The sequence below is a fragment of the Hippocampus comes genome, unplaced genomic scaffold (genome assembly GCF_001891065.2).
Source record: "Hippocampus comes isolate QL1 unplaced genomic scaffold, H_comes_QL1_v1.1 scaffold337, whole genome shotgun sequence".
In the NCBI taxonomy this organism is placed as follows: Eukaryota; Metazoa; Chordata; class Actinopteri; order Syngnathiformes; family Syngnathidae; genus Hippocampus; species Hippocampus comes.
Window position 1 is genome coordinate 11776 of NW_017805929.1, and position 21885 is coordinate 33660.

Sequence of the window (21885 nt, forward strand, 5' to 3'; positions counted from 1 at the left end):
AAAAAAAAGCACTTAAAACATCTGCATTGTCTTTGCTATATATTTTAAATTGCTGAATCTGTATAGCGGACGCTATGACGCCAGCTGACTTCTCATTCCAAAGACCCCTCCTCCCCACCAACATATAATGTAAAGTGAATGTTCTCAACCCGTCGTCGACTTCAATTTGTAAATTGTGTTAAAATGACGTCCGCGCATACCTTCTTCCCATCTTCTCTTCGGCCAGGCTCAATAATTTTGATGAAGGAGTAAAACAGCTGTCGGATTCGGGAATCTCCAAGAAAGGCCACTCGCTTTTTCGAAAGGCAGCTTTTGGCTTCACTGTCGCACAAAGACAACCATTGTCAAGCACGCATAGCGTGCGGCTGTAGATTTCCTCTTGGTTATTTGCTTTGTACGCACATGTCACACAACGCCATCTGAGGGACTCACATGCTTTTGTACTTGTGCATCATGCAGCCGTAAGGCTGCCAAACATTCTCCCCCAAGTAACGTCCGCTGGACAGCAGCCATTCGCATGAATCTCGGCCTATGGGAGGTGGGGGGTGGGGGGTGGTGAGGGTAGGGGGGTGGTCAAAGCACAGAGAAGCTCCTGGTAAATAAATACCAAGCATCAAAAGAACACTGACGAAAAGCGCTCTTCCCTGCGCCCATTCAGAACTGCCACCATATACAGAGCGAAATAAAGGAGGGCATCGGCGAGTCACTCATTTGTCGCCGATGGTCGACGACGACAATCCGGTTGTCGTTTTGCTTCCGTGACGATGGACAACGACGAGGCTTTTGTCGTATCGTGATGTTTATAGACAATTGAGACATTTTCCTTTGACTTCTGGGAGTTACTGTGCCGGCTGGCAGAAAGACGTGTCCAATTCGTGTCGTCGCGACTTACGGCAGCTGCTCCCTGTGTGTAAACAACACTCCCCATGCAGAGGACACATTGTCACTCACCAGCCGCGCTATTAGGCAGACTGGTTCATCGACCTGTAAACCATTTCCAAATAATAATGGCATCACCCTTGTGTAATTGGTTGCGGAAAACATCAAAATAAATAATTGCTGAAATAGTTTACGCGCAGTAGGACATTTTTTTCTCTCCTGTCCCTCAAGTTAATCCACTTGTAAATTGGTTACAAATAAATTTGGCATCATGCTCATGTAATTGTTTGAGGAGCATATTGTAATACATAATTGCTCCAGCGGTTTAGACAACTAACGCGCAGGACTTTTTTTTTTTTTAAACAATAGTCTCATATTCTAACGCTGATTGCAAACGTAATATGTACAGACACGTCCAAAAATCCTTGTTACTTCAGTTCCCGTCACGCTCTCAAATGTGAGAGAAAGTCAGCATGTACAGTATGTCTCCCTTTTCAGCTGGATCAGGTGCATCGTTGACCTCACCCTTTTGTTCGGGACAATACAAGCAAGTGTTAGGTTGCACACGCCTTCGGGTACCGCTCAGAGTAGCCGAGGCACGCAAAGCCTCTCAACAGCCACTATTTTTTTTTTTTTTGGATACTTTCAAGGCTGCACTTTCCAAATTGAATGTGAAGCAAAGGGAATGCATATTTGCTACTTCTTTTGTGGGGCAAATATGGTTGGGACAAAAAATGTTACATTATTACTGGCATACAAAGACATTGTGCTATCTTCATGGGAAAGTTAAAATCAGACAGTGTTGTCGTGTTCATCTTACTGAAAAAGAGTTACAAATGTTGCACAATTAGAATTGTTTTACATAATTTCACTGAAGAAATCGTTTTCTGTAAAATAACTGCACTTTCATTATCGAGCAATAATACACACGCTTATCAGCTTCGGTAAACAATGCCATTCACTTATTTCAACTAGAAATCAAATTGTAATCGGGAGTAGATTTCTAACTTTTTGGCCCGGCCCTCCACAATATTTTCTGCTTCTCATTGCCCACCCCTGCTCTACAGTAATCTGTATGTTTCGTTTTCCGTATATATATATCTACTACAATAGTAGTCTCGTCCACGGAGTCTTTTTTTTGTACCACCGGGGTTTAGCCAGTGTGATTATAAAGAGACCAAGAATCTCTTTATGTCGTATTGATTAGCATTACTTGTAGTGGTGCCAACGTTTGCCTGCCTCGCTAATACCCTGTCGTTTTTACTAGTAGTTGTCGTCCCATGAATATCTAAGAATTGTAATGCAATAGGGGATAAAGCGTTTCTAATATAATAGACTGGCTCTACTCATGGGGAGAAAGAGACCCGTATAAAATTGACCTTAAAGTGGGTATCCTGCTCAAAGGGATTAAAGGGTTTTCAGACAAGCATGCTGCCAAAGAGCATGTAAACAACACGGCTCCCTCGACGCGGCGTCGGCTAGTCAGCCCATCAAGCCAAATCCAAGCCACTAAGCCATATCGTTACTACCGCAACGTTTGCCGGCGGTGTTGTCAAACTGCTCTGCATCTTTCGCGAAGTAGAGTGACCGTAACGGCGCGAGAAGCCAGCTAGCATTAGCAATTAGCATGTGCCAAGTGTTCCAATTCCGGAGCGACGGGTGAACAGCTTACCTCCAAAATAGCGCGAGGCCGTGTGGAATATGACGAGTAAAACAACGAGCACGAGCGATATCAACTTGGCGTTCCTAATGGTGAAATGTTGGTTTATTTCACGCTTGCCCAGGCCCAGGACCGCCATCATCGCTCCTCCATGACAACAAGCAGCTGTGAACTCTCCACGGGAGAGTCTGTGAACCTCCTCCTCGTCGTCTTCTCCTCCCCCTTCCCTACCTGACTGCGAATTTGAAAGAGTCACTGCCTATATTGTAAAACTAACCAACGTCTTTGCTGACATTTGCGCTCATATTCGAGACGAACTAGGGATGTGCTGGAAACAAAATTCGACCCGGGAATAGTCGGCCGTAACGCGCCATATATACATATTTTCACGAAATTCCCCATGGCCACCCTGTCCAGGGACGAACTATATGGTTTCATACGTGTCTGATTTTTTAAATCGATTTTTTTGTGCAATACGTTGTCATTAAAATTCCCAGTGAACTGAGGCTGACATTATAAGACACCACAGAGAAAATTAACATTGACTTTCAAAAAAAAAAAAAATCTTAGCTTGATTTTCTCGTTTGTTGTCTGCAACGAGTAGGAAAAAGTCTAATCACAGGTTGATTTTCATTTCTACAAAGAAACAGAATACAGCACGGGACACAAATGGAAAAACGGCTCGTGTATTTATTTTGGATTCCCGCAGGTTTCGCTGAAATCATTTTTCCTACTACCGGCAGATGGCGACAACGCGGCGCCTGAAGACGATGTAAATGATAAATGGGCTGTCACTTAGGGTGCGCTTTTCTACCTCGGGTGCTTTACGCCGTTGCCTCATTCACACCTACTGATGTCGCAACAGCATCAGGAGCAACTGGGGATTCGGTATCTTGCTCAAGGACACTTCGACATAATCGTAAGGGCCGGGTATCTAACAAGCAACCGGTGGGTTGGGAAACGACCACTCAGCCATGCCGCCAGTCTTGTATGATGATAACCGGGTTGCCGTACTTTATGGCATGTGGCTCATTTTTGTGACGTGATATTTAAGCAACAATTTCCACGGTAAACCAAAACAGTCATCATCAAGTGTGCAAAAAGCAAAATGCCATTGTGACAAAGGGGGCAACATACGACAAACATTTGCTCGTGTGCTCACTTGGTTGAGAAAAATGCCACGCAGTCGATCGTCATCTTGCCGCACCTGTGCTCTGCACTTGACAAATTCCCTCGTGTACACCTGACTCCAATTGACCTGCATGCCTGACGTCACATCCGCCATACAATAAGTATGCTGAGACATCACATTCAAGTGTACAAGTTTGAGTCTCCCAATTATCTTGTTCATTTGAACGAATATTAATTCAGACTTAAAGATCTTAACTCTGAATTGTGTTATTCATGATTTCATCTGCATGGGCAATGCACAACCGAAAGAGAGGAAACACCGCTCTCTAGAGGCTGTAGAAGTACTGCAGCTGACAATTTTACAATACAGTACTGTACTGGTACCATAGGATGTGTCATTTCATTTTTAGATATGCTAATTTCTAATGGTCTAAAGTAGTTATTGATGTCTTCAACGTTCATCATATTCACGTATCACTGCAAATATACATTAATCCAAATCATAGGAATTTATTTGGATGCCAAGGCTGTAATATGCAATGAGAAAGCGACATGAAAGAATGCATATGTGCAAGAAAAGACATCACACATTGGCATGAACAGTGTGAACATTTAAAATTAAAATGTAAATGTGATGATCAGGAGCAACAAGGGGGTCAAGAAAAAATGATCGTGCTTCCGTCCAAGATGGATGTTGAAGTCAATGACGACAAGGTCATCAAGGTCACCAAACTTCTGACAGCACAAGTGACACTAAATTTTGTGTCAACATGAAAGCACTTAAGTCAATGAGTAGTGTGTTTTGGAACATTGGACATGCTTTATTTCAGAACTTTTCACAATTTATTTAAACATCTCACATATACAAAATAGGTACAATAGACTTTGCGATGTCATTCTTGAGAGATAAGCCGCCGAAAATGCATTCAGAATTGGATGAGAATGGGATGTCAGTATGAACTCTGGATGTGTGATTTGAAGGGTAAAGCTTGAACAAAACCCCAAAACAAACTAAAATTTCAAGACAAACAAACAAAAAAAAAACCCATGAAACAAATACTGGACATCAGGTTAAGGGGTATTCCACCTGCTTAAAGTGGGAGCCTATCAGAGGACTAATGCAAGACTCCGAAAAGATCAATACAAAATAATACAGATAAGAGTGGTTTTGTCCACAGCTGCAGATTAGCACCATTGATCTCTGCTTCAAGTTACCGAACACCTTCTGATATCAAACAACGCTTGAAGCATTAGAAGCCCAAACATCTCTGTTGTGGACCCGGGTTTTGCCTATTTAAGCACATGCATGAGGTAGTTTAAACCTTATTTTCATGGAAATTGTGGTTTTAAACCTCCTCTTTGGAAGATATACAAAGACCACAAAGTGATGCTTACTTTCAGCGTTTTTATTACACTTCTTTTATTTTTTACAAAAGGATGACATGATGTCCCACAACAAGGTGTTTTCCCGCGTTCCTTTGGGTTGCTGTATTAATTTGCATTGCACAATCGCTCCGTTCAGTCCGTTCAGTCCTCTCCGATAGTTGCCCATCTTAAGCAAGTGGTTGCGCAGTGAGAAATCAGCATTTAAAAAAAAAAAAAACACAGAAAGAAGGGCAGAGATTTTGTTTTTTTTTCGTTCTTTCTCTCTTTTGGGGTGTTAATTTATCATGAGTCTATTTATTTGAAACAGACTGGGCCAATGTCCAAACCAAACTCCTGATCAGCTCCACCAATGTCCATAGGTGCAATGTCGAGGATGGGCAGGCGAGATGGTTTATTTGTTCTGTACTCAATCACTGTCTTGCTCCACTCACCAGTGTGTCTCTGCGGGGGTGGGGGGGTGGATGGGGAAAAGAGAACCAAGATCAGAATGGTGCTGGTCAAGACACATGGCTCAGACGAGCTTATCATCATTAATGAACGAAATAATTACAACTAAAATTGAAAAAAACATTTTCGTGAATGAAATAAAATAAAAACAAGAGTCCAAAAAAGAAACAAAAACTGAAGCTACATTTTACATTAATAAAACAAACTAAAGCTAGCTATAAGAGCAAAAATGTGTTTCATCTTTGTCAATTCATATCGTACATGAGCTTTTGGGGTTCATTTTAAATTCATTTAAATTTTAAATACTTAGGTTGTACTGCAAAAAGGTCGCACAGTGGTTTGGGAATTGGACTTGGTCGCCTTTTTGCTTTTAAATTTTGCACTTGAAGAAAATACGCCATATATAAAAAACTAAAGCTAATACTAAAATTAATTAAATGTAGCAAATCCACGAAAAAAAAAAAAAAAAGCTAACCAAAACGAACTGAATTATATATGTATCATAAAAAACAATAATATAAAGAAAAATCCTGATCTATAATGACCCCAGGGGCATATTGTCGCGAAAACTTGCATTGACTCTACTAGTCGCTCTGGATAACAATGGCAGAAAAGAAAGAGCTACTCACAGTGCAACCGTCCTCCACCACAGAGAAGGTGAAACGGCTGTTGCCCTCAGCCCTCAGCTCCACATCGTTGGAGCCGGCAAGCACCACAGCCTTGCTCAGGCTGCCGCTCTCAGCATCCATGTAGGCAACGCTGTTCCTGCAGTGGTAGGTGATGTTCTGGCTAGCCTGGTTGGACAGCAGGCGCATGAAGGCCAGCTGGGTGGCCATGCTCTGAGAGCTGATGGTCTCGTCATTGTAGGTGAACTGCAAAAAAACCACAAAAAAAAAACGCATTTGTTCTGAAGTTCTGAAAACCAGGTGATGGGTTTTGACTGTTTGCAGCGACTCACCTCAGTTCCGCCATTGATGGTCTCTCCAAACCAGACGTGCTTCTTGTTCTCTGTGCTTCTGAACCAGTTCTTCTTGGCAATGCTCTCGGGTTGGGCATGGATGCAAGTCTCGCGGGTGGCGAAGTCGCAGAAGACCCTGATGGCGTCATTGATGCAACCCTGGTTGGGGTCGATCCAGTAGAATCCTGCGCAGCCCAAAGGTTTGCGATTGGTTTCACGGCATGATTTCATGTCGGCTAGGATTTCTCAAAGATGTCCCACTTACCGCTGGTCCATTCGGGGTGGCCGAGCTTGATGTCGCGGCATGTGCGGGCAGGGTTCTTCCTGGATCCCTCAGGGGTGAGCAGGTTCTCAATCTGAGTGTTGAGGGACTTGATGGTGGCGTCAACTTCGTAATCCTTGGCTCTCATGGCGGGCTGGTCAGCTCTGTACTCATCGTATCCAGACAGATCGTAGCTACCACCAGCAGCGCCGGGAGGTCCAGGCAGACCGGGAGGTCCAGGGGGACCCTAATAGAGATGAGGGAGAGCTTTGATATGCATCTGAACAATATAACAGAGCTCATCTGCATATGGAAAGTATTAAGTGTACTTACAACAGGGCCGATGTGTCCAGGGGCTCCACGAGCACCGGGAGCACCAATAGTACCATGGGCACCAGCTCTACCATCCTTACCAGGAGGTCCGTGGGGTCCGGCGGGACCCTGAAAAAGGAGGAAAACATCTTGGTCAGATCTAGATTCAAAGCAAATCCACTCTGCATGTTCTTAAGTACAGTCCATCCATCTTGGGTGCAACCCATTACATTGCACTCTCGAACCTGCCCAACAATCGATGGTTACAATGGATGCAACGCGAAATGATCAACATTTCACTTACTCTGGGTCCAGCAGGTCCATGAGCACCAGCAGGTCCGGTGTCACCAGGGGCACCCTGAAGGGAAACGGAGAGATGCCTTTAAATGACATTGTCCGACAACATATCTGCATGCAAATGTTTTAGTGCTGTCAGAAATAATCCATCGTCCTGATAAAAGGACAATGGTTTTTTTTTTTTTTTTTTTTTCCTTCTTCTGTATCATGGTGGTCAGCTTCACTCACAGCAGGTCCTGGCATTCCCTGGAGACCAGGGTGTCCACGAAGACCCTTCATTCCCATCTCTCCCTTGTCTCCACCAACTCCCTTCTCGCCACGGACTCCAGCGGGTCCCTAGAAATACATACAAGCGCATAAATGGCACCGTGTGGTTTGAACAGGACATGGCGGTAAACGTGATAGTATGATGATGGTAGCTCTACTTACAGCGGCACCTCTAGCTCCAGCGGCTCCGGCGGGTCCAGAAGGTCCGGTAAAGCCCTGCGGTATTGACATCCAGTCAATATATATTTGTCAAAACTAAATGTTGGGTGCTGTTTGTAATGTGGAAGCCTAGCTGTGGTAACATACAGAGTCTCCACGGTTTCCAGGTCTTCCAACAGCTCCGCTGGGGCCAGCAGGTCCGGGGGCACCAGCAATTCCCAAAACACCAGCGGGACCGGGGTCACCACGGTCTCCCTAAGCAAGGCAGGAGTGAGCAGGTGATGATCAGAATGGAAAATATATATATATTTTTTTGGCAGGTGATGATCAGAATGGAAAATATATTTTTTTTTTTTCCTGTGCATTGTCTTTTTAGACATAAGTTTCGTTGGATACCTTGACTCCAGCAGCACCAGGACGACCAGGAGGTCCATCGTTACCAGTGTTACCCTGTAAAGCAATGTCAAGTTTAAAACTCAAGACCTTGTACTTTCTCATCACTTCGTCACGAGTGTTTTTTTTTTTTTTTTTAATCATTTCAGGATAAGATGGTGTCAGAACTGGATGATGGTACCTCACGTCCAGCTTCTCCTTGAGGTCCGGTCATACCAGGCATACCAATGTTGCCAGCGGGGCCGCGGGCACCAGCGGGACCAGCAGGTCCAAGTCTACCGGGCTCTCCCTAGGATGGAACCAAGTCAATCATGAATAATGGTGGGAACATTTTTTTCCCCAAACGCTATCATTTCCGTTAACGTAATGTGCTTGTCCCCCAAACGCTATCATTTCCATTACAGTGCTTGTGGCGGGAGTCGCAGATGAAGAAAAAAAATAACTTTAGATCATAATGTTAACTGCATTGCTTGACTACTTGTTCTCTGTATGCTCTTGTAACGACATCTAAAAAAACACTCGATATGGTCATGAGATGTGCTGCAAGGGAAAGACGGTCATGCTGCATTGCTTGACTACTTGTCCTCTGTATGCTCTTGTAATGACATCTAAAAAAAACACTCAATGTGGTCATGAGATGTGCTGCAAGGGAAAGACGGTCATCAGAAAAACGGCAATACTCACGACAGCACCGGGACCACCGGGGCTACCACGATCGCCTCTAGCGCCAGGAAGACCAACAAATCCTTGAAGACCAAGAGGTCCAGAAACTCCAGGAGCACCAGGAGCACCCTAAGCCCAAGCACAGCATCATGAAATGAACGAACGACGACTACAAGCCGAGTTAAATGTGCACGCATGTGGCTCGGGCAACTCCAACTTACAGCAGGTCCAGACTCTCCAGAAGGTCCCTTATCTCCAGCGGGGCCAGAAGGTCCAACCATACCCTGCTCTCCAGCGGGGCCAGCGGGACCAACGTCTCCACGCATACCACGGGGACCATCTTTACCAGCGGGACCAGCAGGGCCAGCGGGTCCGACAATACCCTGAGAGGAGGAGAACGTGAAATTTGTGCATCTATATTTTGGGGCTCTCAACGACCCCGGACGAACATAAAATGCACTTACAGCAGGTCCAGCGGGGCCAATTCTGCCAGCAGCTCCAGGGAAACCAGTCAGACCCTATCATGCAAAAATAAAATCAATTATACGGCGATAGTCCAAAAAAAAAAAAAGCCCAAATGGCGAATTTGACTGCACTGACTCATTCAAGATGCAAAGTTTCAGTCACTAATACATTGAACTTATTGGAAATAATACTGTGCAGACGAGGTCCATTTGAATTGTTTTCACAAAAATGATCCGGTGTGGACTTTTGTAGTGCATGTAAAGAAACTTTTTGATTATTCTTATTATTCTGGAAATGACTACTCCTTGGCCACTGCATTAATTGCAAATATATTTGTGTTCATGCCAGCAATGTGCAGTAGAGTGAAAGGCAATGAAAAATGAAATGCCCTTCCACGAGAGAGCACAAGACACAATAAACCGGCAGTATATGTATCCACTTGTCGCCGTTTATACAACAGAATAAGTCACGGCTTCCTGTGAGTAAATCTATTTTGAGATCACTCATCATTTTTGTCAGGTTGGTGTTGCGTGAGATTTTTCTCATGTCAAACGGGCACCGTGGTTCACTAAAACGGAAGCTGCCATTTTAAAAAAAGCAGCTTTTCAAGCACGTTTGTTTAGGCAGGCTTCATGACTCTTTGTGAAGCGCTTTGTGGTTATCAACTTAATTACTTCGATACTTGTGAGTGTAATAAATGCCCAGGAAGAGAAAGCTGGGTTTTCAATACTCACCTGAGGTCCGTTGTCTCCACGGGCGCCAGTAGGTCCAGCAGGGCCAGAAGGACCCTGAAAGGCAAGTAAATGGTCAGATTGAATTTCACGCGAGTGTCAACCAAAGATTCCCAATCATAACAGTCATTTATAATTCACGAGAGTGTGTGCTATGACCTGAAATGACAAAGCAAGATGCATTGACCCAGACGGAATGTTATACTCACAGCAGGTCCAGACTGTCCAGCGGGTCCAGCAGGGCCGGCGGGGCCAACATCTCCCTTTCCTCCGGCAGGTCCACGCTCTCCTCTTGCTCCGGTCTGTCCATTAGCGCCCTGTAGGATGAAGCAATAACAGGAATTGTCTATAGCGTCTAATTCCGTTCTGTATGGCCTCAGTGTTTATCCCGAGTAATGTATTGGAGACGTGAGGATGTTGGCTTACAGGAGGTCCAGCGAATCCAGGGGCTCCAGCGGGTCCAACCTCTCCACGCTCACCCTATGTTGAATGGAAAGATACTCTCTCTTAGCAAAATAATGCATAGATCATCAAACTTCTTTAGGATCAACATAAACACTGGGATTGGTATTTATCTCAACTTACAGGGGCACCACGGACTCCAGAAGGTCCAGCGGGTCCGAAAGATCCACTCTCACCCTACAAAAAGACAAAGTATGAAGAGCACGCCGCATCATCTACGAGGACATGTGTGACGTGATACACCATGACATCGAGAACAAACATGTTGTTTGGTCTCTTCCTGATGATGTGAACGTAAGCTGATGTGAATGCTACTTCTTGGCTTCCGATTGATGCCAGGTCATGCTGGGATGTATACAGATGTATGATTGAGAATGAGCCTTATTTTTAGATTAGATTAGATTAGATATCCTTTATTTGTCCCACACTGGGGAAATTTACAGCCTTCAGCAGCAAGATTGTGGGTAGAAAGAAGAGAAAAGAAAACACAGTTCAATTAAGTGCAATATAAATACAATTAAACATCAGTTTAGTTGGAATTGAAAATCCCCACCGAGTGGGGTTGAATATTAAGGACAACATAGAGTGGCGAGAGACCGAAGACTTTCCTCGCATCTTTTGTTATATACTTGCCTTGTCACCATTGGCTCCTGTGGGACCAGGGGGGCCACCAGCTCCGGGGAGACCCTAAGAAGTCAATCAGAGAAGATGCGTAAGAGCACGGCTCTGCTTTGGAAACGGTAAGGAAGGTCTAACGCTTTGAGAGGGAAGAGACTGAGGATCGGATCAGCACATACACGGGCACCATCTCTTCCAGGGTTGCCGTCGGGTCCTTTGTGTCCAAGCTCTCCCTATACGAGAAAAAGAAAAAAAAAAAGTAAGCGTTTGTGTCAGCCCCACGACTGAAAATGCTACGGATGATACACGTGAATAGATTTGTCATGACTTTTGGCGCAGACCTTCTCTCCCTTGACTCCGGCGGGGCCAGCAGCTCCACGCTCTCCGGGCATGCCGCTAGCTCCTTGGTGTCCAGGAGCACCGACAACTCCGACAACGCCAGGCTCTCCCTGGAAGTGGATCGAAAAGTTTGGGTTCATTTTTGCTGTGAAGCGCAAATGGCATGTACTGTTTTATTTTGAAGGAGTCCTGTTAGCACACTCTAGTAGGAACTCCATTGAGGGTCACGTCCACCATTGGCCTAACGAGTTCTCAACGGCAAACGTCTTACCTTTGAACCATCAGCACCAGGAGCTCCAGTAGCTCCGCGGGCTCCCATAGGTCCCTGAGGTCCGGCAGATCCGGCAGCACCGGGGTTACCGCGCTCGCCCTGTAGGATCACACAGAGTCAGTGGAAAGTCGAGTAGCAATATGGAGAAGGCATCCGAAACAAGGGTCATTATCAAATGCGTGTAATCTGGAAAACCAAGTTCATACCTTGACACCAGCAGGTCCGGCGACTCCCTGGTCTCCTGGGATACCCTGTTAGGGGCACGTGTTGTGTAAGCTTGTTATGCATTAAATGCACACACCATAGCATCATTCGATGTGCGTTTCGGACAGGTACTTACTCTGTCTCCGGGCTTGCCAACCTCTCCAGCAGCACCAGCGGGTCCAGGCAGACCCTGAGATCGTGTAAAAACACTTGAGTATGACAACATACTGTATGTAGGCTGAATTGGTTGTAATTCATAAATGTCTGACTGCATGATAGGGTACTTATGAAGCATCTAATAATCGCTTAACATTGAACTCGAAGCAGAATGTAATGACTTTTGTAACTACAAATGACTCGACCAATGATCTCCAACCTGCGTGCTGTGAGAGATCATCAGGTGTGGCATGAGAATGTATCCGGTTTTACGTAATAGGTACGTCTTTCTATGCCAGTGACATATAGTGACAGGCTGATCAATTCAGTGCTCTTCCATTTAAAGGCAGATATTAACCTTGAATTCACTTTTTGAAGTCAACCGGAGTGAATTGGGTTTTTTTTTTTCCCTCCCAATGTAAAAATATGTGCTTTGTTCTAAATTACGGGTCGCAAATAATGGGATTCAGACCTGGAAACCAGGAGATCCAGCAGGTCCCTGCTCTCCCTTCTCACCAGCACCGCCCTATAATAGGAAAGAGGAACGCAAGGTTACAATAACATGGTATGATCACACAACTCAATAAATTATGTCTTGAAATTGTGAAATGGCACACAGATACTTACAGAAACTCCCATGGGGCCAGTGGCGCCATTGTTACCATCGGGGCCAGGAGGTCCCTACACACATAGACGTTGACACGATTACAACAACAGACTACTGAGTACGTGCTCAATCATATTGCATAATATTATTCTCATGAAGTTGTTGTGAGTCATGTGACTTACTCTCAGACCAGTGGCTCCAGTAGCTCCCTTCTCTCCGGGTTTGCCAGGCTCACCCTAGAGAACATTCGATTCAACAAGTTAGGATATACTTGCTTCTTCTCTCCGATTAGTCCAAATAGTTCGTCGTCTTGCTTCTACTTACAGCGGGTCCCTTGGGTCCAGGGAAGCCAATGTTTCCAGGCTGGCCTCTAGGTCCAGTTGGGCCGGGAGGACCGGTGCGGCCATCTTGTCCAGCAGGACCCTACAGCAGGAAACGGTAACGATGAGCATGACCAGAGCATGGAAGCTTTTTTTTTGGTCCTTTTTATTCTGTGTAGGTGGTTCAACGATTAGCATGACCAGAGCATGGAAGCTTTTTTTTTTTTTTTTTTGGTCCTTTTTATTCTGTGTAGGTGGTTACTTACAGAAGGTCCCTCCTTTCCTTGGGGTCCAGAGCTTCCGGGGCTTCCGTGGAGACCCTGTTAAAAATGCGCAGTTCTGGTTAAAGGTGTGGCTGTTATTTAATCAGGATTTTTGTTCCTAACACAATACCGATGACATGCATCACAATGTCTGTATGCTACAGCTAATTCTTTGGTAGGCTGATGGAGGAATTAGACAAACAATACCCACCCTGGCACCAGCGGGACCAGGCTCGCCAGCACGGCCAGCATCTCCAGGGGCTCCACGAGCTCCAGCGGAGCCGGTGGCTCCACGAGCACCAGGCATACCCTACGTGACATCGACCGTGAGGTGAAAAACCAGGAGCAACACAAGAGGAGCGGCATACCCACGTGTAAGGCTTTTACTTACAAGTGGGCCAACTCTTCCCTCAGCACCGGGCATTCCACGGCTTCCGGGAGCGCCCTAGAGGAGACACACAAGGACTGTCAGGTGATCCCCAAAGCGAGACGGCATCCGATACGACGATCACCACTATCCACTCACTCTGGATCCACGGCTACCAGCGGGGCCAGCGGCTCCAATCTCGCCAGTGGGTCCTCGTTTGCCCTCCTCACCGTGAGGTCCGGGGGCTCCTTGAGGTCCAGCGCTACCCTGCAGAAGGCAGCAAACGGAGGACAAAACAATTAACCAGTTGTCAACAAAAAAAAGGAAAAGAGTAAAACACGAGTGGGGTGTCTTCAAAACTTACAGGCTCACCCTTGGCACCAACATCTCCCTTCACACCCTGAACACCGGGATCTCCCTAAAACAGGTGCAGCAAAAATAAAACACAATTTATACGGATGAACCGATGTAACTTTTTGCTCTTGTGTGATTGTGTGAATGTGAACTTACAGCCAGGCCTCTGGGACCAGCGGCACCCTGAGGTCCCTGAGGTCCAGGTCCTCCTCTGGGTCCGGGGAATCCAGGAGCTCCAGCAACACCGGCAGCACCCTAAAAAGGACAGCCACTTGAGTACCACCGAGCAACCTTTTAAGTAGGATTCCATGTGTAAATGTATGATTAAGATAGCACAGATTATGGAAACACTTACAGTGGCTCCCTTGGCTCCGTTCAGGCCGTTAGCACCAGGGTTACCCTAAGAAAGAACATAAATCACCAATACGTAAACAACAAGAAAACAATTCACACTCCATTTCAACCACAAGCTAACACAAGCGATCTTTATTAGTTATTTCTAAAGGAATTATTAATCACAAAATAAAAAACCCCAAAACAAAACAAATGGTAAGCAGCAGTAGTTTACTTACAACGGGACCAACGGGGCCAACGGCTCCATTGGGACCGGGCTCTCCTCTAGCTCCCTGAGGTCCAGAGGGACCGGTAGCACCAACGGGTCCAACCTCTCCCTGCGAATGACCGAAAACATGCCGTCAATGCACAGAGCCTCTCTTATCTGTGCTTCGGAAAAGCTTCAAGTTTGTTATGTAAGACTTGAGAAGGAGCTGCGTGAACAATTGCACAGAGAGTACAATCAATAACAACGCAGAAGACGGAGAAGTCAGAGTGCTCATTAAACGGATGTTCAATTCTAAAGGGAGCGTACGGGAGGGAGCATGTGACATTGAGACCTACCTTGGGTCCAGGGCCACCGGGGAAACCTGGGGCACCAGCAGCACCAGCGGGTCCCTGTGTGGATAGCAACAGCGGGCCGAGTCAGGATATATGGCTTCATATCTAATGTATGATGGGCACCATTTTGGGGTTGTGTGGCCAACAGCTTGAGCGCGAGACGGTACTTACAGCAGCACCAGATGGTCCAGTGTTGCCATCAGCACCACGAGCACCAACAGGGCCAGCAGGGCCGGCGCGACCTCTCTCGCCAGCCAGACCGCGAGGTCCCTGGATGGAGGGAAAAAAAAACAAGACCGTGTTCATTCACGCAATGTTCTGCTCATTAAGTAGAAGGAGGAAAGAAAGTCACAAAGAATGAAAAGGCGAAGATCTAGTGTGAGCACGCAACACTTACAACAAGTCCGGGTCTTCCAGCAGCTCCGTGTGCGCCAGCCTCACCCTAGATTATGAAGGAGAAAGTGTCACGTCTGCAATATGGAAGAACGAAGAATCGCCTTCATATTTATTGGCTTTCACCCCTTGCTTACCTTGACTCCGGCGGCACCAGGCTCTCCCTTGCGTCCATCCAAGCCATTGTAACCCTGAAACACGGAAAAAGGTCATTATAGGTGATATCGCAGAAAAGATAATTCAAAGCTTGGCCGTGAAGATTTGGAGTAATGAAAAGGGAAATGAATGGTGTTGTTTTATATGTCCTGAGATTGAGGGGTCGTTTAGTTTAGCTTAAATGTTTTGCGAAGTAAGTATAAATATAGTTTAAAAAAATTACTGAATTATAATGTAATGTAGCTTCAGATACACCAGAGAAAATATTTTTCCTTTTTTGAATCATTTTTTCCCCCGAAAGGAACAGCTCTAGTTATCTTTTGGTGGAGCCAAACAACAACAAAAAAAAATCCACATTTCTATGATTTGGTTCTCCCCTTTGACGCCATTTTTGTTCAGACTGCCTCAAGCAAAGTGTAAGACTTACTCTGTGTCCCTTCATTCCGGGAAGTCCAGGGGTTCCGGGGAATCCACGAGCACCCTGTAGTTCAAAACAAAAGACAATGTTAGAGACAAATTGGTATTTGCTCCATTAAGTGTAAGTATTGTAGTCAAGCCAGAGGCTTACCTGAGGGCCGGGGGCACCTCTGTCTCCGGGCTTGCCAGGTCTGCCGTTGTTACCCTGGAAGTGGAAAAGTGGCTCCATTCAATACCAAGAGAACAACAACGAAAAAAAAAAGGGCGCTTTGGATCAGTGTTGACATCATTGTTTACTTACGTCCTCTCCAGATTTGCCAGGAGGTCCGGGTGGGCCACGGGGACCAACGGGACCCTTTAATGTAAAACCAGAATGTTTGTCACCAAAGTTCTCCTACACATATTTGAATTCCGAGAGTATTTTCAAGGATGAGCTTACAGTCTGTCCAGGCTCGCCGGGCTCACCAGGGTGTCCGGTGTGTCCCTGAGGTCCCTGTTAAGACGAATAAGAAGTACGCCCTTCAGTCGTGATCATGCCAGCGGCGCGAGTGTAACACCAGATTGTGATCTGAGTCCGAACCGAAACTTACAGGGGGTCCAGGGGGTCCGGGAGGTCCTCTGTTGCCCATCATACCCTAAGGAGGAAAAAACAATTATGTGTGATATGTTTAAAAAAAAATAAAAAATCATGTAATGCCTTGGAACTTCAACAAAATGTGGTCATGCATGTTTAGTTCAATGGTGTGTTTCTGAAATGTGACTCTGGTGCATTAAGTGTGCATTAAGTGTGTGACAAGACGGGCTCTCACCATGGGTGAAACTGGATCGGGAGGCTTAGAGTACTGAGCAGCAAAGTTCTGCAAAAGACAAAAAAAAAAAAGAATCCATTATTTGCAAAATAAAAACAACATCTCGATGAAGTCAGTGGATGCAAATAAGCTAATGGGGGCAAAATGTTGATGGGTCGAACGTTGTCGCAGCTCGGGCAAAAGGGATTTACATGAGGTTGCGAGTCAAATTCATGCCAATTTAAGAGGAAGTGATGTCACCAGACTCAAGGAGTACGGTACCACAATTGTGACACACAGCTGACCTCTGACTGCGACCGGTATGATCACGTCAATATGCTTTTCAAGTGCACTGTTCAAAGCGTATGCGTCATTCTCGACGCGAGGACACACACGTGCGTGCGTCACAGTCAATACAATGTCAGTGAATGCTTTGTAGGTTGCTTGACTTTCTATTCATCAAAAAAAAAAAAAAAAAAAAAAATAGGGGGACTTACTCCACCGAGTCCAGGGGGTCCAGGGGGGCCAACAGGGCCGGGAAGTCCGGGTTTTCCATCTTTTCCATCAGGTCCCTGGGGACCCTACACAACAGAGACACGTGGCCATGAGCTGAGCTGTCAAACTTCCTTTTGGTCTTAATCTCACTGGTTCCTCTTCAACATATCGCAAAATACTGCGAAAATAATGCTCAAAATCGTTCTGAGCTGAATGAAGTGACTGCATTACAAAAAGGATAGCATAGCTACTATGTTGACATGGGGCAAAATGGGATGTGGCTTAACAAGGTTAGAAGGTCAAACCATGTCAACAGATGTTCTACGTCCAACATTCCTCATTACAAAAAAAAAAAAAACCCGCAACAATGTGACATGAAACACTGTTAAATACGATTCAATTGCCATTTCAGCTTACCCTGTCACCTCGAGGTCCTTTGTCTCCTCGGGGGCCCTGCGGCAGGAAAATAAGCGAGTCAGCTTAAAAACACAGACCAGATGTCTTGCCATTGAACTGCTTCAAAGCGGCCGCCCTCAATAAAGCGCTAGATGCAGAGCAGATCCACTACCACTACAGTAATGAAATGCGCATGTCAACAAACTTGACCTCAGAGACGCAGGACAAGCAAGTTAGGACACATTTTCAGTGACAGGGACATAACAAACGTTGCCCTTTGAGTGCCTCTATGCTTAAACTCTCTTGCTTTGGTGTGCCATGCTTTCAGGTGTTAAACCACACATATGACAAACATTATGTGCTCACCTTCACACCCTAGATGGAAAAGAAGATACACACATGTAAGTTTCATCTTTCACTAAGTTGATGAACGTCTTTATAAAGCGCCGTCCTCTCTGCTTTGCTTGCAAAAGTGGAGAGGTTTGAGGCCTTTGTGCAGATACTCGCTCAAGTCTCATTCGGGTAAAGCGCGGGTGTAGCTGAGCAACGGCGGAGTGAGCAAATGCTCGGCACTACGAGCATGATGTCCGCATAAAAAGTGTTTTGAGATGAGAGCGAGATTATGTAGCAGGCAGTCTCATCTCAAATGGTGCTGCTACAGCTGTATACAATTTAAAGTTTGGGCAATCTCAATGGCGAGTCGGGACGTGGCAATGCAGAATCCCTCGGACTGGACTGCAGATTCAAATTCAAAATGCTAACTGTGTCGTGATTGATTGACATATCTGAGATCAGACATGTTTGCTCAATGTAATCATTGGATGAAGTGACGAGGAGGCAAAGGAAGGCCGCTGCCCCTCGCTGCAGCCCTTAGAAAGGATCCTTTGTGCCACGCAGACCCCTGAGGGTGCCTGGTGGTTGAAGCTTTCCTTGACACAGTCTTCAGCCAGTCAGACCCTCACCTACCCGAGGACAGGAAGGCAAGAATAACTCTGCCGAGGGGGCACAAATTTCTAAATCCAAAAACTGTGGTTGAGATTGCTCAAATCGCACAGGACCTGACGAGAGGAAGCTTTAGCTGGGCTAAGGACGTGTTTTTTGGGGGGAGGGCAAAAACAACAACAAGGTAACAAACACTCTGTTAACATCGTGTTGTTTTCATATGTTCATGTTGGCGTGCATGCGTGTACTAACCAAGACTGCATCGTTGGACAGATGACAGATGAAGCGGAGGCAGAGGGAGAGGAGGAGGGTGGGTGGGTGGGGGAGAGAGAAAAGGGAATACACCGTTAGAACAGAAGCAACACAAAAGCAAAACAAAACACCCATACTGCTAGCTAAAAAAAATCTGATCGGTTACATCTCGATTACAATGCCCCGTATACGCAAGTGTGTTGTAAGAGCGAACAAATGTGACTGCTTCCTGGAGTTTTCTTTGCTAGACATGTGCTTGTAGTTCAAAAGCTGACATTGGTCACAGCCCACTTGAAATGTCAATCAAAGCATTCCGGGCTGCTGTTCAAGTCTGGGAAGGCTAACAGGCTTGGACAGGTATGCCTTTAGGGACAAGTCAAGCCAGTCATCGCAAACAAGATAAACGACATCAATTGTAGTGTGTGTAACTCGAATGCATGATAGAAGTGAATGTACTTTCTACTTTGTTAGTCAAATGTGTTTCGCAAACAGACCGAAGGGATTTTTCAAAGTTGTAAAATTAATTTGGGTTTCTAATTGTCATGTCTCACAGTGCTACAATGTGCATTCGCGCGAATGGGACACCGGGAGCATCTGTGAATGTGGACCAGCAAGTCCCGCTTGACTTCGGGTTGCGCAGGACCTCCCTATGAACTCTAAAGCGGCGTGTCCAATCTGAACCACAAGGTGGCGCAGAGAGGCACACCGAGTGACGAGAGAAAGTTCATCTCAACCTTTTAAGGTATTTCAAAGACTGAAAAGTTTCTGTTGAAGAAACACAAATCATGCACAGTATGAATGACATTCGTTTGCAGTTGAGTAACACACGATTCAATTTGGAGTTTCGATTGGATGCTAGTAGGAATGTAGGGTGAATATAATGTATATGATGTGATCAATTAAAATAAAACGTATGCATCATGTAATACTGGTCAGTCTAATTTTAAGTTTTCATTGACTGCTCTCAAGTTAGTCTCAATCAAATTGAGTTCCAGCTGCAGTTTACACTACTGGCCACACGAGGGCGCCCTTGCGTTTTTCCTACAATTAATCTTCACCCTCGGATGTCTGGATGGAACATTAAGTACAACGCCCCAATTATTTTCTTCCCTTAACCTGAGGAGAAAAACTTTTGGATGAATTCTAACCAGACTAAAAGCTTTCACGACTACTTTCGACATCTCGTTCAAAAGCCAAACTTTTCTTTTTTCTCTCTCTCAGCAGTGCAACTACTCCTATGATAATTATTGTATCCTTGGAAAAAAAAAACACGAAAAAAAACAAAACCAAAACCAAGATTCCTCTGCATGAACTCAGCAGCAACGATCTGAGCTGTCTGTCTTGACGTTGAAGTAAGTTCCAAAACAAAAGCCAAAAAAGATCCTCAAGCAGCGTAGGTGGAAGGAAATATCCAGGAGAGAAAAGAGCAGATATGATAAAACTTACATTGACATGTTGCTAGGTATGAAGTTACTGCAAGCAGCAACAGAATCCGGGTATCCACAAAGCTGAGCATGTCTAAATAGACATGCAGACTCCTTGTGCTGCGGTGCCCCTCTTTTTAAACCACCTTCAAGCAGGCATACAGTTGAGGTGACGCGAGTAACTCCAAACTTAGCAGAAGCCTGCAGCCGTGATGCTAGAATAATAAAGTTCTATCAGGCCTATTTATACGGCAGGAGGGTCCCGGGTCTGCGTGTCAAAAGTCAGCCCACCGGCCAATGAGAGACGAGAAACCCAATCTGACTCCCATCCCTCTCTCCCTGGCCTAGTCATGTGGTCCTGCATCTCCCAGCCTCCTCTACGCTGCCACTGGAGCACGTTTGGCCCCCCCCAACAAAAAACAAAAAAAAAAAAAGAAGAAAAAAATCCGACCCGTGATGACGAGTGCATCGATTTAATTAGATCCATTCTTTTTGAGGACGTGGACAGCGTAGACGTTTAAAAGGGGAGAGGGAGTTCCACACGTTTCTCTCTCCTCGGCGCGGCTCGAGGAGATCGGACGCTCAACTTTGGCTGCGCGCTCGCGCGTAAAAAGTCCCCAGCGTGCGCAATGGCAAAATAACTCGCGTTTGGATTTAGAAAACCATGGACGAAACACCTTTGAATTGGAATTTAACTTCAATGCCCTAAACCTGTTTTTCCTCAGTCTTCCAGCTTGATGTCACATTCGTGCAAATTCTTTCTTCTCCGTTTCCATGTGTGGACCATGTGTTTAATGCATCTTCCCAACGATCCACGTCACAAGCAAAAGCCCAATAATGGAACGTACATAAAATAAAAGCAACTTTACACTATAGTCTCTCTCTCTCAACTCTCTTGCTCTCTCTCCGCAGCTCACCTGTCCACATGACCAGACATGCCGTCAACTCACAACAGCCATACGGTCTTTCAGCATAAGCATTCTGCCAAAGAGCTTCTATCGGTAAATGCATGCATACATACAGACAGACAGAAAGCACCATTTGATTCTATACAGTGCTAACTGCTTCATTATGAATGTACTCAATGCACTTGGGATGATCAGTCAAGAGGCGTTGAAGGGGATTATGATGGCTCTCCTGTATGGACAAAAGTGCACTTTCCTCCCCACAACCTCTCTGTGCAACCGGTGAACACTCCCAAATTCACTTCCCTCAGTCAAAGGACGGAGATGTGCGTAGAGAAAAAAGGCAGGAGGAGGGGCGAGCGAGATGAAATGTGTTTTAAAGATGGCCGAGCTCCCAGTCAGTGCTGAGTTACATTCTCATGTTTGCTTGAAGCGGCTCGGGGGTGCGGGGGGCGGGGAGGAGAACCAGACGCAGAGGAGCAACGAAGTCGCTGAAGCTCCACATCATCAGCCTTGAACTTGTCACGTTCATGAAAAACTCAGAAAAATTTAGAAGCTGAAAGGGACATAATTCCGGATGACCTCTCACACATACACAAGTGAGGTTGTTTTTTTTTTTTTTGCCCACATACACCGGTGAAATCCTTTTGCATACACTGGCAAAATGCTTTCACACATAGGGCTGAAATGCTCTCACACACAAGTAAAACTTTTCACTCGCATACAGCACACGAGTGCAATACTTTTACACATATTAATGAAACCTTTTTGCATGTACTGGGGAAACACACACTCCAGAAATGCTTCCCAAATCGTATATAGATGTGACGAAATGCTCTTCAATGATCACAG

The 21885-nt window shown here is 45.5% G+C and overlaps 2 protein-coding genes and 2 long non-coding RNA genes across 11 annotated transcripts in view; 1 reads left to right on the forward strand and 3 right to left on the reverse strand.

Annotated features, from left to right (window-relative positions):
* casd1 (CAS1 domain sialic acid O acetyltransferase 1) overlaps window positions 1–2775 on the reverse strand; it is a 9429-nt gene extending 6654 nt beyond the window's left edge. Inside the window, exons 1-3 of one of the 2 annotated variants that reach the window (XM_019889729.1) lie at window positions 2552–2775; window positions 433–529; window positions 201–321 (exon numbers count right to left, since the gene is read on the reverse strand). In XM_019889729.1, the coding sequence (XP_019745288.1) occupies window positions 201–321; window positions 433–529; window positions 2552–2681 (348 nt within the window). In that variant the 5' untranslated portion in view covers window positions 2682–2775. The remainder of the gene's footprint in view (window positions 1–200; window positions 322–432; window positions 530–2551) is intronic. The other variant, XM_019889728.1, reaches the window with a different exon arrangement.
* A 1691-nt stretch (window positions 2776–4466) lies between these two features.
* On the reverse strand, window positions 4467–20361 carry col1a2 (collagen, type I, alpha 2). Of its 7 annotated transcripts, none has more exons than XM_019889715.1 (50): window positions 20151–20361; window positions 18705–18709; window positions 17532–17567; window positions 17117–17200; window positions 16641–16688; window positions 16422–16466; window positions 16271–16324; window positions 16133–16186; window positions 15983–16036; window positions 15842–15895; window positions 15396–15449; window positions 15263–15307; window positions 15037–15135; window positions 14869–14922; window positions 14544–14642; window positions 14327–14371; window positions 14128–14226; window positions 13982–14035; window positions 13777–13884; window positions 13642–13695; window positions 13462–13560; window positions 13254–13307; window positions 12992–13090; window positions 12850–12903; window positions 12688–12741; window positions 12533–12586; window positions 12041–12094; window positions 11907–11951; window positions 11701–11799; window positions 11432–11539; window positions 11270–11323; window positions 11106–11159; window positions 10596–10649; window positions 10437–10490; window positions 10220–10327; window positions 10014–10067; window positions 9279–9332; window positions 9036–9197; window positions 8836–8943; window positions 8333–8440; window positions 8155–8208; window positions 7906–8013; window positions 7762–7815; window positions 7561–7668; window positions 7340–7393; window positions 7057–7164; window positions 6727–6970; window positions 6462–6646; window positions 6133–6375; window positions 4467–5497 (listed from the first exon to the last, which is right to left on the reverse strand). In XM_019889715.1, the coding sequence occupies exons 1-50, from the start codon at window positions 20218–20220 to the stop codon at window positions 5351–5353; spliced, it is 4050 nt and encodes a 1349-aa protein (XP_019745274.1). In that variant the 5' UTR covers window positions 20221–20361; the 3' UTR covers window positions 4467–5350. The 7 variants fall into 7 exon arrangements, with proteins under 7 accessions (XP_019745274.1, XP_019745275.1, XP_019745277.1 ...); XM_019889716.1 differs by lacking the exon at window positions 18705–18709 and adding an exon at window positions 18836–18840; XM_019889718.1 differs by lacking the exon at window positions 9036–9197.
* On the reverse strand, window positions 8529–8836 carry LOC109527676 (uncharacterized). The gene is made up of 2 exons (XR_002170567.1): window positions 8758–8836; window positions 8529–8645 (listed from the first exon to the last, which is right to left on the reverse strand). It is a non-coding gene; the product is annotated as an uncharacterized LOC109527676 (long non-coding RNA).
* LOC109527675 (uncharacterized) lies at window positions 17574–19973 on the forward strand. Its single transcript, XR_002170566.1, has 2 exons — window positions 17574–18636; window positions 19258–19973. It is a non-coding gene; the product is annotated as an uncharacterized LOC109527675 (long non-coding RNA).
* Window positions 20362–21885: the final 1524 nt, after the last annotated feature.

Bases quoted from the DNA above. Each gene is read 5' to 3' on its own strand.
- col1a2 (XM_019889715.1), bottom strand. From the start codon at position 20,220: ATGCTCAGCTTTGTGGATACCCGGATTCTGTTGCTGCTTGCAGTAACT. The intron at 10,328-10,436 runs GTAAGCCAACAT...TTCATCCTACAG, and splicing joins CTGGATTCGCTGGACCTCCT to GGCGCTAATGGACAGACCGG. The intron at 10,068-10,219 runs GTGAGTATAACA...CTTGCCTTTCAG, and splicing joins CTGGACAGTCTGGACCTGCT to GGTCCTTCTGGCCCTGCTGG.